At 33.7% G+C, this 12,978-nt stretch overlaps 1 protein-coding gene across 1 annotated transcript; it reads right to left on the bottom strand.

Annotated features, from left to right (window-relative positions):
• Nucleotides 1–1,216: 1,216 nt before the first annotated feature.
• LOC132751101 (uncharacterized) lies at nucleotides 1,217–10,257 on the bottom strand. The gene is made up of 5 exons (XM_060741214.1): nucleotides 9,810–10,257; nucleotides 4,844–5,152; nucleotides 4,145–4,291; nucleotides 3,572–3,822; nucleotides 1,217–3,224 (listed from the first exon to the last, which is right to left on the bottom strand). Exons 1-5 carry the CDS (start codon nucleotides 9,886–9,888, stop codon nucleotides 2,820–2,822), a joined length of 1,191 nt encoding a protein of 396 aa, XP_060597197.1. The 5' UTR covers nucleotides 9,889–10,257; the 3' UTR covers nucleotides 1,217–2,819.
• Nucleotides 10,258–12,978: the final 2,721 nt, after the last annotated feature.

Raw genomic sequence — 12,978 nt, 5'->3', positions numbered from 1 at the left:
GCAGAGATAGCGCTCTCGTTTAGGGTGTGAGAGGCCTAAGTCGAGGCAACTTTTTTTTGAAGTGTCTTTTTTAAGGAAGTAGCCACGATATGCAAGGATAAAGAATGAAAAATGATTTTTTGATGCAACTCATGCAAACTTCCATATGTATCAATCTCAAACTGTTAAAGAAAAAAAAATCTAAACGCAGTCGCTGCGTAAGATGAAATATAGTATATAAAAATAAACTTATACAGGAAAATACATACAGATAGTCAGTATGATTTAGATTGCAAAGATCAGAAAATACCACAGAGCTTGCAGCCTTTTGATTTATTTCGTTACCCTAGTTACAGTACCCACAGAAGCTTGCGATAGATTGATTGCACGTATTAGAGATACGATTTCAAGATGGAAAAAAAATATGTAAAAGGTAGAATAACAGCCAAATATAGGCCTAATAGGTTCTTATTAAAACATAAAGAATGAACTGTCCAAATAATTCTACTTCTAAAAATACTTAAAGAACTAGTTACATGAGGATTCAAATATGGTAGCAGTCCATACTGAGTATAAATTAACATTGTCTTTCTTAAAACAGATTGTATAATTATGCTGATAAAGCCAAGTCAAATTAGCTAGGGAAGGAAATAACATGCCAGACTGTTTTCACCCCTTAATAACGTAAAGTAGGGGAAAATGCTACCAATTTGAAAACACGTTTTAAAGTACAATCTTGTTCAAGACACAAGATAACAAGAGCTGTCAGGGAGACAGCATGCTCGACTATTGGAAGTAAAACAAGAGCATGGATAATGTAGAATTTTCTGAGTTCAATAAGGGTCATAACTCTGTCACAACCCATGTTAGAGTTATAGGCCTTGGGTAGTGACCTATTATGCTCTCAAATAAGTGTGTGAAGATTCAACCCATTTCCTTTAGTAGTTTCGGATATTCCAACTTGCACGACAGAACGCAAGGGTGAGTACAATAGCTCCCACTATTCTTCGGGTACTCGAGCTTAATTAACAGTGAAATAATTCAAGAAGTAGTTTCAAATTAATGTTTGAGATTCAGCGGCATCTGGCTGTTTATTGCTTTAATTTATAGATATGGATGGTCACCCCATAACGAAATTCTACCAGCCTTGCTATAGTTACGAAAAAAAGTATGTAGGCGTGCAGCTTTAACTTTGAATGTAATCAATCAGTGACAGATATATTGAAAAATGAAGATAAACTTTTCATTACTTTTATTGTACAAAAGACATAGAGAATGGATGAACACAGTGTAATTTGTAATTTATTGATGCAAATTTAATAAAAATAAATAATATGACCAAACTTCTACAGAATTAAACTGCATGTAATCTTTCTTAATTTAATAAGTCATATTCTGGTTACGAGTGATGGTGCAGTCTGAATCAAATAAAGGCTTGAATTGTAAAATATTAATCAGCAGTTTGAATCAATTTCGCGGAAATACAATATAAATCTGAATGCTTGCGATCTATTGTATATCCGTGAAATTGATCCGTATTTTCTTAACTGAAATGCCGTGTCTTTTTACAAATATGTGTAATTGGCAGTTTAAAGTTATTAGTTAACATGCAGTATATTCTTTAACTACGTGAAATAACGATAGATCAAGTCTCACAAACCTAAATGATAAATTAAGTGCAATGTGCTGCGATTAAAAGTCCCTGTTCCTCCCGATCAGTGTAACAGGAAGGTCACTCATATATACATGTAACGCTGAACACAATATAAATTATAAACAATGTCAAATAAGTAATAGAAAGAGCACCAAAACACGAGGCTATCTGATTTGTACGAGGGGGCGTAGTCCCAGAGTATAAATCAGATTGCCGAGTGTTTTGGTGATCTTTCTCTTTTGTATCATAGTCAAACATGACAGCACGTTCCCTGTTGTCATAATATGAAACCCCAGAAAAAAATAACCAATGAACGAGCATTTGAATATGATATTTCTGCCCCTTTCCCTTTCTCTGCCGTCACAATAAGTAAACCCCAGCAAAAATTAACCAATCAACGGGCATTATCTGGAGTGCGGGTAACTGATACCTGCACTCCAGTTACCGCACTGTGCATGTATATGTATACGATTTAACTCTGACACTTTTTCAACAGAAAGGTCCCCAAACTATGATACAATACAACTGTTACCGTTGTGTCTCTTCTCATAGATGTCGAGGGTGGGTTGTGGGCGTTGTTATAAACATTCAAGTATAATAAGTTGTCCAGATCAATTTGTATTTATAGCCGCTTGTTCCAATGGTACAGCCTCTTGTTCCAATGGAAGAGGTGAAAAGGGGTCTCGACTATAAATGTTTAGAGATTCATGCAAAAATAATATTTTGTCGAAGCTGTAACGCCTATACAACTTTATTTATTTAGCATACAAAGCAATCAGGATATTCATTTAGACGGAATCACTTTAATACAGTTAAAATAGAAAAAATCAAAGAAAAAAGGGCTGATGACAGCTGAAATTAAACAATTTTGAAAAACACTTAAAATTCACTCTGCATAGCTTGTTCATACAGGCGACATACAGCAATTATTCATTGATGACTTTCAACCAAATTACGTTTTCAAAGGAAACTTTCTTTGTGTCGATTTCTGTGCGAATGTAACACGTTTTTTTGTTTGTTTGTTAAAACGCATTGCTTATATATTATACACACTGACTAAGTCGACCATCTTGTGTACCAAGACATGTTATAACTTCATACACATCATATTGCCGTTAACATCTACAACAGTTGGTCTAGGAACTGGGGCATTCCTGCTATTTTTTTTAATAAAAGCGCATCGATATTATATCGAATTTCTATTATCGACTACTTCGAGACTGTTTGTTTTGGCAAGATCTTCAACTGGTTGGTTCGTTAATTTATGAATGTTCTGTTCAGACACATGAAAAGCCTCTTGATATAACATAACACATGCGTATGGCGGTGGATTATTTCCGTCTGTCTCTAAACATTTATCTAAATTTATCTCATTCGGTAGCGTCTCTTCTGTGTCTGTCGTCACTTCCGTCTCTTCTATTTCATTTTGATTTTCTAAAACCGGAAGTTGTGAATAGCTTGGCGGGGCAAAACGTCTATCTGACTCAAGTTGACTAATAGTTCTCTCGTAAGATGGCTGTGGTACACTAATGTTTTCACGGACTGGCGTTCTGCGATTCACATTTTCATACTGGTTTTGATAGTGTAGACGCTAGAAATGACAATGAAGAATAATTTATATACAATCGTTATGTTACACGTTTTCTGAATAAGGTCCTTAACGTTTTTAATTATGTAGGATATTATAAGTTTTAATCAGCAATTACAACTTTTTCATACTGTTCACTGGGAGAAAACTAGCTGGAAATGTAACAAGCAGCATATAAATCACGTACAGATTACGATTTACCTGCATGCCCGAAACTTCAAGTCCGAAAAATCAGTCTAAGATAAAAATACATGACCTAGATACATGTCCTATTTTGATCACAATTGTAAGTATCATTGAAATTTCAGAAGTCAGGAATTCTATCGACAACGATTTGGTTATATTCCTACCGTATGTTTATGACGTGCCTGGTAACACTTGTACACAATTATTGCTAGGACAACAACTACAAGAAGAGTTGCAGAAGATGCAATAATGGCGGCCAAAGTCACGTGGTCATTCTTTGGTACAGCGACCTCTTGTGGTGACACTGTTGTGAGACAGTCGGAATAATCACCACATGGGTTGTGCCCGTTGCAAACAAGGTCTTCCATTATGCAGCGTCCGTTTGAACACTGGTGCTCATATGATCTGCAAGTGCCTGTTAATAAAATTCCGCTTTAAGCATGTTTATTGTTAACTCTATAGTTATAACAATTTAAATCAAAATTACCAAAATAACTAAAAGTCCGTTTTATAGCACAGATAAACATCACTTTTTTTTAAAAAAAAGGATACTTTTTCTGCCCTTATACGAGAAGAATATAATATCAATTAATTGGCATTAGGACATACATGGCTAAGATTTTAACTGGTTTAGAATAATTTCAATTCAAGGAAAAAATAATGCAGATTTCTGTTCTTTTAAGATTTCTGAACGAGTATGTGTAAATACAAATGTATAAACACATGTCCGTACGTACCTCCATGAAAGGACACTATGATGACCCTTATCGACGTGTCTCTTTGCACCGTGTAGTTACCACGGAAACGCAATGTCATGTGCTTATCAGTTGTTACAAATGACCTCGTGAAAAGATTTTCTGGGGTACTGCACATATTTGGAAATTCTGAAATATTTATTTAAACATTTGCTGATGATGTATATTGGTTTTTGTAATCGTGACAATTAAGAGGGGATAATGTTTGTAGAGACTATTTAAATAAGAGCGTCTGAAAGAAAAAGTGGTTCATAATCTATATTATTTACTTCATAATCATTGTCAACAGTTCTCTTTTCAAGAAAATAAACTACATAATTGCACAGAGAGGCCCATTTGTGACTGAGGGTTTGCCTTTAAGGTTTGAGGCATTAGTACTGCAACCACCGTTTATCCCTGCCTGATCGAAAGAGTCGACTAAATGGGTTCTAATTAATAGACTCCATGCATTTCTAAGCTCCAGCAAGGTGGTTTTGACCCCTGCTGTTGCTTTAAATTTCTAACACCCGAGGTTAGCCAAATCATGTTTCCTGTGTTGGCGCAATATGACCTACATAGTGTTGGCGTGCCGTAAAACGAAACAAAACAAGCAAATACGCATTAAAGAGGTTCCTACGAAGACCCACTATTCACCTTAACTTCATACTGAAGTAAGCATTATCTTAAAATAGTAAAAAATACCAGTAACTCTTGGTGAATCTTCAGATGGTCCGTCAAAAACGTCAAACATTGTGCTAGAACACCCTTTATCCGAGTCCAATGTGATAAAGTTTTCAAAATGCACCATAAGTCTGTTCTGGAAACTCCACGACTCAAAACTGAGAACACAGTCGGCGATGTTTCTGCTATACATGCTGTTCCCTCCAAATACATTTTCCACACGACTGGTTTGGTTGTTAAATGTATATGATGGAATTAGTTCCACCACGGCGGAGAAAATGGACCTCCGGCGTAAATTGATGCTCTTCCCGCAGTGTTCATTCATGAAATCTAAGTGGACAAACAACAATAAAGTTTACATAAAAAAGCTACAAGCTACAACAATACAACATACTTCTACAAATAAGATTTGCTAATTTTGTCGTCTGCAACATTCTAAGCCTTTCTATTCTTATGCTGTATATACTTGTATGTCGAACACACGCCAGGTCTTAAGGGGCAGTTTTACTGTTTTATTAATTATAACATTTTTATTACTATTTCTATTACTGCTGAGAACCATTTTGGAGGTTCCGAGTTAGTTGTATAAAGTATTTGAAAAATACTTCATAAATGATCACTTGTTATACAGTATCTATTAGTTACTGATGATAACAAGTTATTGCAAATGTATAAATAAATTATGTAAAAGATGCTGAAAACATGATAGGTTCGTATCAAAGGATATATAAGGCGACTGACATTTATATATGATGAATTAAACATGTATACATCACAAAAATCATGATAAAATTGTCGTATAAAAAACATACATAACTAAAATAATGACGATGATGTGTGGAAAAAAACATTTGACCATTCCCTTTAAAATCAATATTGATTTACTTCACTAGAGTCGCCATCGGAACTTCTTGCTGATTTCTTGTTATGTTATGTAAGAAATACATGTAATACTATTGTGTTCGGGGTCCGTAAAAAGGGCCAAAAAGTTGCGATAATAGAGTCACTTTAAGGCCGTTTAAAGTTCCTGACCGCACGGTTTAATGCAGATAATCTCTGAAAGTTCTTTCACACTTTTATTATTTGATCGTATTAAAAGGGTAATAAACTGTGTGATTGATTTAAAAAACAAAATTGGACAATATCATTTATATTTATTTGTTGATTAAGGCGAGCAAACTAACCAGTTAAATAACAAGTTATAACCGATGTATCATTTTAATTTTAAAATATTATGTAACAGATGTTTCATTATTTACATTTATGTACATGTATATAGGTTGATGTGATACTATACTATCATATATACATTCTATTTTAATTCTATTCTAATGTATTTAAAAACAAAAAAAATTATATCAGATCGCAATGTAATTAAGTCGTTTTAGTTTTACAGCATAAATGAAGAAACAGGATGAATGTAAGACGTGGTTAATTTGGGAGTTCATTGGTCATTGTTCTATGTATCAAATACTGGTATCACAAAACGATCTATTCATATATATATATATATAGTGAGTATAAAATGAACTGTTTGAATAGGTAGAGCGCTGGACTGTGAATCGGTCGATCCGGGTTCGATTCCAGGACGATGCAAGTCATTTTCGTTGTGATTGATCATGAAACTAGCAGTGGTGAACTGCTTGAGAGCCTGCCCAAGAATGATCGATGTGCTTTGGTAAATTTATTGTGGCTTACTGCCGTGATCCAGAGTTAAAATACCAACGCCACCACCAGCATCACCACGGATAGTACGGCCGTTAAAGATGCCAGAGAATTTTGCATTTGTGTAGCTTTACAGGAAAATGAAGATTCTGACGGGGAGAATTTCACTTTATTTTAGTTTGTCCATGTTATGAAAATATAATTATTTTCATAAACATTTATCAAACATTATATAAAGATTTTGATATTACGTTATTTACTTTCTTTTAATATACATGTATGTAGTCAGCGCTTGTAAAAAGAGTATATTCTCCGTTCTATAAAACATAAACTGTTAAAAAAAGTTCATAAATATCAATCATAGTGGGCTACTTGTGTTTGTCATCATGACCAGTTTGTGTATTATGGTAAGTTATTTGTACTCACTGAATGTAACGAGGTACTTTTACGAGATATAGTTATAACTTACTGAGATCGATCTTCGTCTCATAAAATAAACGTATGAAAAATGTAAAAATAAAAAAGGCACATTATGGCTTAAAAATGTTGTTGTTTTTCTTCACTAAAGGCAAAAGTGTGTTTAAAATAAAATAAAAGATAGATGTTTATCTCTGGTAAAAAAGTAATCCTGAATGTGAAATCATTTGTAATAAAAGAAACAAAGCGTCATTTTGACTTCCATACAAGTATACTAAATCACTTTAACTGTATACTAATTTCCAAAGAACGGAAAAAAGCAAAAGGTGGTCAATTTTATGGCATATAAGTTTTTTGGAAACCTTAACTGGACAATTAATTAATCAGCTTTTGAGAAAAAAAATATCATTTTTGAGACATAATTGGCCTTAAAAGGTAAAATAAAGCGATTAAGGAATGATGAAAGACATAGGTAGAATTATGACGATGAAATTTGACAACTCGATAAAATTCTAAACTCTGTCTTCCTAAAATAAATGACTAATAGTATAATGTAAGCTATAAGACATTTAAAAAAAAAAAATTCCGTTAGTCTCCCGACAGAAAAATCATTAATTTAGTGGTTATAAGGTATCTATGTCACTAGCTAAAGTGACACTATGCTCATTTATTCGCTGTAAATTTGAGTTGAATTAGTATTATGTTTTAAGGGATTGACAATCACCAATAATTGTTCTTGAAAAATGTTTAGGATAAAATATAAAAACTACCTAAATTATAAAAAGACTGGTCCCACTCTTTTTTAAAAATTGAACGTTATCGATACATTCCGAGCGATATTTATAGAAATGCCCGTGGGTCACTGATTAGTAGATTACTGATTATTTTTGCATAGTAAAATTTAAATTGAACACAATTATCGCAAAATTTAAAGTTGTTTCGACTTTTACCCGTGGACTCATTATTTACATTTGGATGGGCATTATGTTACAACCGCGATAAACATCTTTTATAAAAACAACCTCTTAATCTCGACAAAACCATAAACCTGTTTAAAGGAACTTCGCTGAGGTCCAAAAGTATAAACACACAACATTGGAATATTTACAAAGATCAGGTGAGATATTACAAAACAGAAAAATATACAAAAGGTTATTAAGTAATATACTCGAAAATAAATTGCTAACTGTATATTTGTGATATTTGTAGCCCAATTTGTGTGAAAAGCGTTGCAACGTTTTTCAATTTTGGGCGATGTTTAATGATTAGAATAATTACTCTGGAAAAACTGAATGAACGAATGATCTGAAATTTTGCACACAAGTCCTTGGTCAAGACTTTCATCAATTGGAATATAAATCTCGAAACAAGTTCCGTCATGTTAACAAACCTCAGTACAGTCCCTTTAATGGAAGTTTTCAATGAATAGTGAACAGTGACGGCACGCACGGATGGTCCAGTTGATACTGGTCTGCAATGGTCACATAGGTAGAATCAGTAGCCTCTAGCAGGGTGAATGTCCATCTTGATATTATTTTGTCAATGTTATGTTTTGATATTAACCGGGCGTTACATGATGACTATAGTTTATTTCATTGAACCTTTCCTTAAGAAACCATTTCAACCGATAAATACATGAGCAGTTTTAATTCCATTTTTTTATCACCAAATGTAATAAAATGCATTGAAATGTGACATATATATTATACCACACCAAATTTCTTTCGTTGCTCATATGTACCTTAGTTAGCATTACAGACTGGAGTAGTGCCCGGAGAATGCGCAATAAAATTTACTGAAACACTAGTATTATTATTGTTATTATTATTATGTGCATACACCATATACAATACATATACATATTTTTGTATTCTGTCAAATGTTAATGGTCAAGCTATATATTATAACGGTCATGACCTAGCATATTTACCTATATGTACAGTCAGTCACCTCACAGGGTTAATATCGCATTTAAAGTGGCTCGCTTTACAATGATTTCTCGTATCCCGCGAACATACATTGAAGAGATAGGGTGGACAGTGGACAGTGATACAAATAAACCACTAAACTACTTATTTTTCAAAGATTGTATCATAAAATCGTTCCATGTAACGTTTAAAAACGTAAAAAAAATACTTTTCACAGTGGTTAGCAAACCTTAGCGCAACTAAACAAAATTATTCATTGTTAAAAAACGTAACGCAAAACTTAATATTGACTGTATACCAGGCGCTTATTCACTGCAATTTTTATTAGTTTTTTTTTTATAAAAGTAAAATTGGCATATAATCTTATTTATGTGAGAAGTGATAGAAAAATAAACCAAATTTAAGATATGGGGACATATTGAACACAATTCAGCTATGATGAAATACTGAACACAATTTCCGTATGTTGAGCCATGGAGGCATATTGAACACTATATACGGTTATACATCTATGTGAACATTCTGAACACATATTGATGTGAACATTCTGAACACATGTTCTAGGCGAACACATATTGAACAATATTAATCAGTTTTGAATAATTTTTGAACACCTTTATATCTATGTTGACATTTATATACAGTATGTGTATAATTTAACTGTGTATAAAAAAAACATTTGAACCGTGTCATGACAAAACCAACGTAATGCATTTGCGACCAGCATGGATCCAGACCAGCCTGCGCATCCGCGCAGTCTGATCAGGATTCATGCTGTTCGCTTACAAACCCTTTTACAAGTAGAGAAACTGATAGCGAACAGCATGGATCCTGATCAGACTGCGCGGATGCGCAGGCTGGTCTGGATCCATGCTGGTCGCAAATCCATTATGTTGGTTTTGTCGTACGCGGCTCATTTCATATCATAAATCATACATCATAGCTGCAAGATGAAAGTAAAACAAAGTTACACTTACATGTTGGAATATCATCATCTTTATGATCGGAAAAAACAAGTCCAAACATCAACAAAAACAATAACAATGATTGCTGCATACTCTTTACCCCTATTATTAAACACAATTCTAAAGCCTTTCTAACTTTCTAATGTCACGATTAGAGGTAATAACCTATTTAACAACTTGGACGCTAATCAAGAAATAAAACTATTTTCTATAATTTTCATGTATTTCGCAATTTATATGTTGTTAATCACTTTGAACAAAAAATTCCGTTCACTATATATACTCCAAGTTTACTATGTATACTACAAAATTCAGCTAACCACTTTGATTTCACCGCTTTCAAAATTTGAGTTTACATCTACGGAAATTCAATATCGTTATATCCCCGCTATTTGTTTACATTCACCGGATTAAAGAAGTTTTTATTCATTCTTAAAGTCGCGCTTAAACGACTTTGTGTATCGTGGGTAAACGAGGTATTTGTACCGCTCAGATCTTTATTTCACCTTTATTACTATCTGACATTTGACCTCATTATCAGACAAATAAAATGCATCGTTTAATATATATGTAAATAAAATTTGATATACATGTATTGGAAATAAAAAAAATCATAGAGGATATTTGTTTAGTTCAGTGTAAGATCGGAATATATTTCACCGAGTGAGCACCAAAAGGTATATTTCACGAGTGGCGCAGCCACGAGTGAAATATGAACTTTTGGTGTTCACAAGGTGAAATATATTTCGATCTTACACTAAACTAAACAAATTTTCTTTTTATTATATGCAAAGAAACGTTTTAAAAAGACATTAAACCTAATACTGAATGAAAAGCGCGCCATATAATAATATAACGTGACGTCATTTACGACGTCACGTCATTAAGTTGGTACCCAGTTCTGTGCACGCTGGTATTTCACTGAAACAACGTAAGGGGCTTAAATTCAAAACAGTGAAATTATCAAAGTGGTAATTTCACTGTTTCAAACAGTGAAATTACCAGTTTTTATATCACTGATATATTTCTATAAACCACCGAAAAGCATGTAATAAAATGTATTAATACATTGTTGTTCAATGAACCATCGAAATACTGCCATCATGTATAGTTATTATGAGGTTATGTACAATACTGAATTCCATTAGACGAGTACACGGCTGTCAAAACTATAATGCCGAGTCTGACCTGTGTTCGAGTCTAAATTGATCAGATTTGGTCCAATGGTTATTTCTCTATGGAACATCAAACCCTGAAAGTTCATGTTTTATATTAAATAAGTTTTGTAAAAACAAAGTTCTTTCATTGGGAGAATGGACATGGAGCGTATTTTTTTTATTTGCAATAACACATAATGACAAATTCTAACAAGAATCACATTGACAGTTAACGTGTCTATCTGCTATACTCAATCACCTCGGCGCTATTTTTTTCTAATAGTTCTTAATATCCGAAGTTTGGCGGAAAGTGCCGAGAAGATGTGCTTGAAATGTACGAATGTGTAATTTCTTTAGGTCATAGTGAACCCAATTGTACGCGGAGGTTAAGATGACTGCCTCTCAACTCAGGGATCGAGGGGTTCGAACCCTACTCGAGTCATGATCATGATTCCACATATGACACCAGTGCTAGTAAAATCAAAGAAGCGGACTGGAGTGATAAATATAAGTTGCAAGAACTTGTCTCAAAATTGAGCTGAAATAAATATGGTTAAACTAAACTAAGCAGAATACATGTATATCTAAGAAAACATCAATTTCTTGTACAAATATTTCATATTTCACCTTGACAGTCAAGGTCACTCACAGATTAAGATCATAAAAGGGTCGAGGGTGGAATATTCACCATGTCAGTTTTGTCATTTATATACTTTTGTCATAGACTAAATAAAATTTGTAAATAGGTAGCAAAGTTATATGAATTTGAGCAAATCACAATAATTTGACCTTAACGGTCCAGGTCATTGCAAGGCCCAATTCCCTTTTCCTGTTCAATTCTAAAAAAGTAAAAATGTCATTGTCATGGCCTGAATACCCCCGCATACCACTTTGTAAGAATCAATGGTGGTCATTAAAAACTCAAGGACAATTAACCTCCCTGCCAAATCTGAGGGTAGTAAGCCAGTGCATTGCTAAGTTATGTATTCTACGTACACGACTTTAGTGGCAAAGATCAAGTTGACCTATCTTTCACCTACTGATCTCAAAACAGAAACTGCCTCTGCATAACTTGAATAGTGAATACCCTTTCATGCAGCTTTTCCTAGGGGTGTTTTTATGAATATATAAAGCAAATTTTTGGCTTTTTTAAGATTTGAGCCCGATTACTTTAAAGTGGTAAAATCTTCCGTGACCCCTTTAACAGCCCCTAAAAACAAAAGGGGCTTTTCTATTAACCAAAACCCCCATAAAATTATTAAAATATGACCAAGCATTTTAAGCCCAAATTCGGACAAGCTTTTTGTACTCAATCAAAAACTAAATCAATAGGAGTCATCTACTAACCATGACCAATCTCAATACCAAATATGAAGACTGTGGGTAAAAGGAATCCTAAGTTATTGGGCTGACGACCAGCCAGACGGACAAGCCGATTCCAGTATTCCCCCCTTACAACTTTGTATACTAGTACATGTACTGATTAGTCAGTTGGGAAATTATGAAGCCATTAGAAGATATATCCAACTTGCCAGTTTAGGTATATCCATTTTAAAAGCGCTAATTAGGGCAATAAATTGAAAAGAGGGCAATAGTTATTTAACTTGCAAAGATCATGTACTTTGTATTGATTAGGAAGTATGTAAATTATGAAGGCATATGAACAGGTGCAATGTAGAACTTCAGATAAATCCAACTTGCCATTTTATGTTATCCTCGTCGGGACAGACGGTTCAATTACTATTTGACCTGGGACATAAAAAATAAACAATTAAATTGAAGATGGTACCAGATAGAGTTATAGTTCTTATATTCTTCTAAATGCTAATACTAAGTTTCAAGTCAATTTTGGGTTTGGACTGAGATCCAGACAAAGATTTATTATGAAATTAAATAAAGGGAGACAATCCAAAGCTGGATTGTACAGAGTAAATGGTCAATATTTTTTTTGCATTTCTAGATGCCATCTACTTACATTTGATTTCAATAACTTGAGAGTTTCGAGTTATGCCCCGGCAAGAATA

The sequence above is a fragment of the Ruditapes philippinarum genome, unplaced genomic scaffold (assembly GCF_026571515.1).
Source record: "Ruditapes philippinarum isolate M1 unplaced genomic scaffold, ASM2657151v2 ctg4575_1_1_1_1, whole genome shotgun sequence".
NCBI classification, from domain to species: domain Eukaryota; kingdom Metazoa; phylum Mollusca; class Bivalvia; order Venerida; family Veneridae; genus Ruditapes; species Ruditapes philippinarum.
This window is presented reverse-complemented; position numbering and strand designations above follow the sequence as displayed.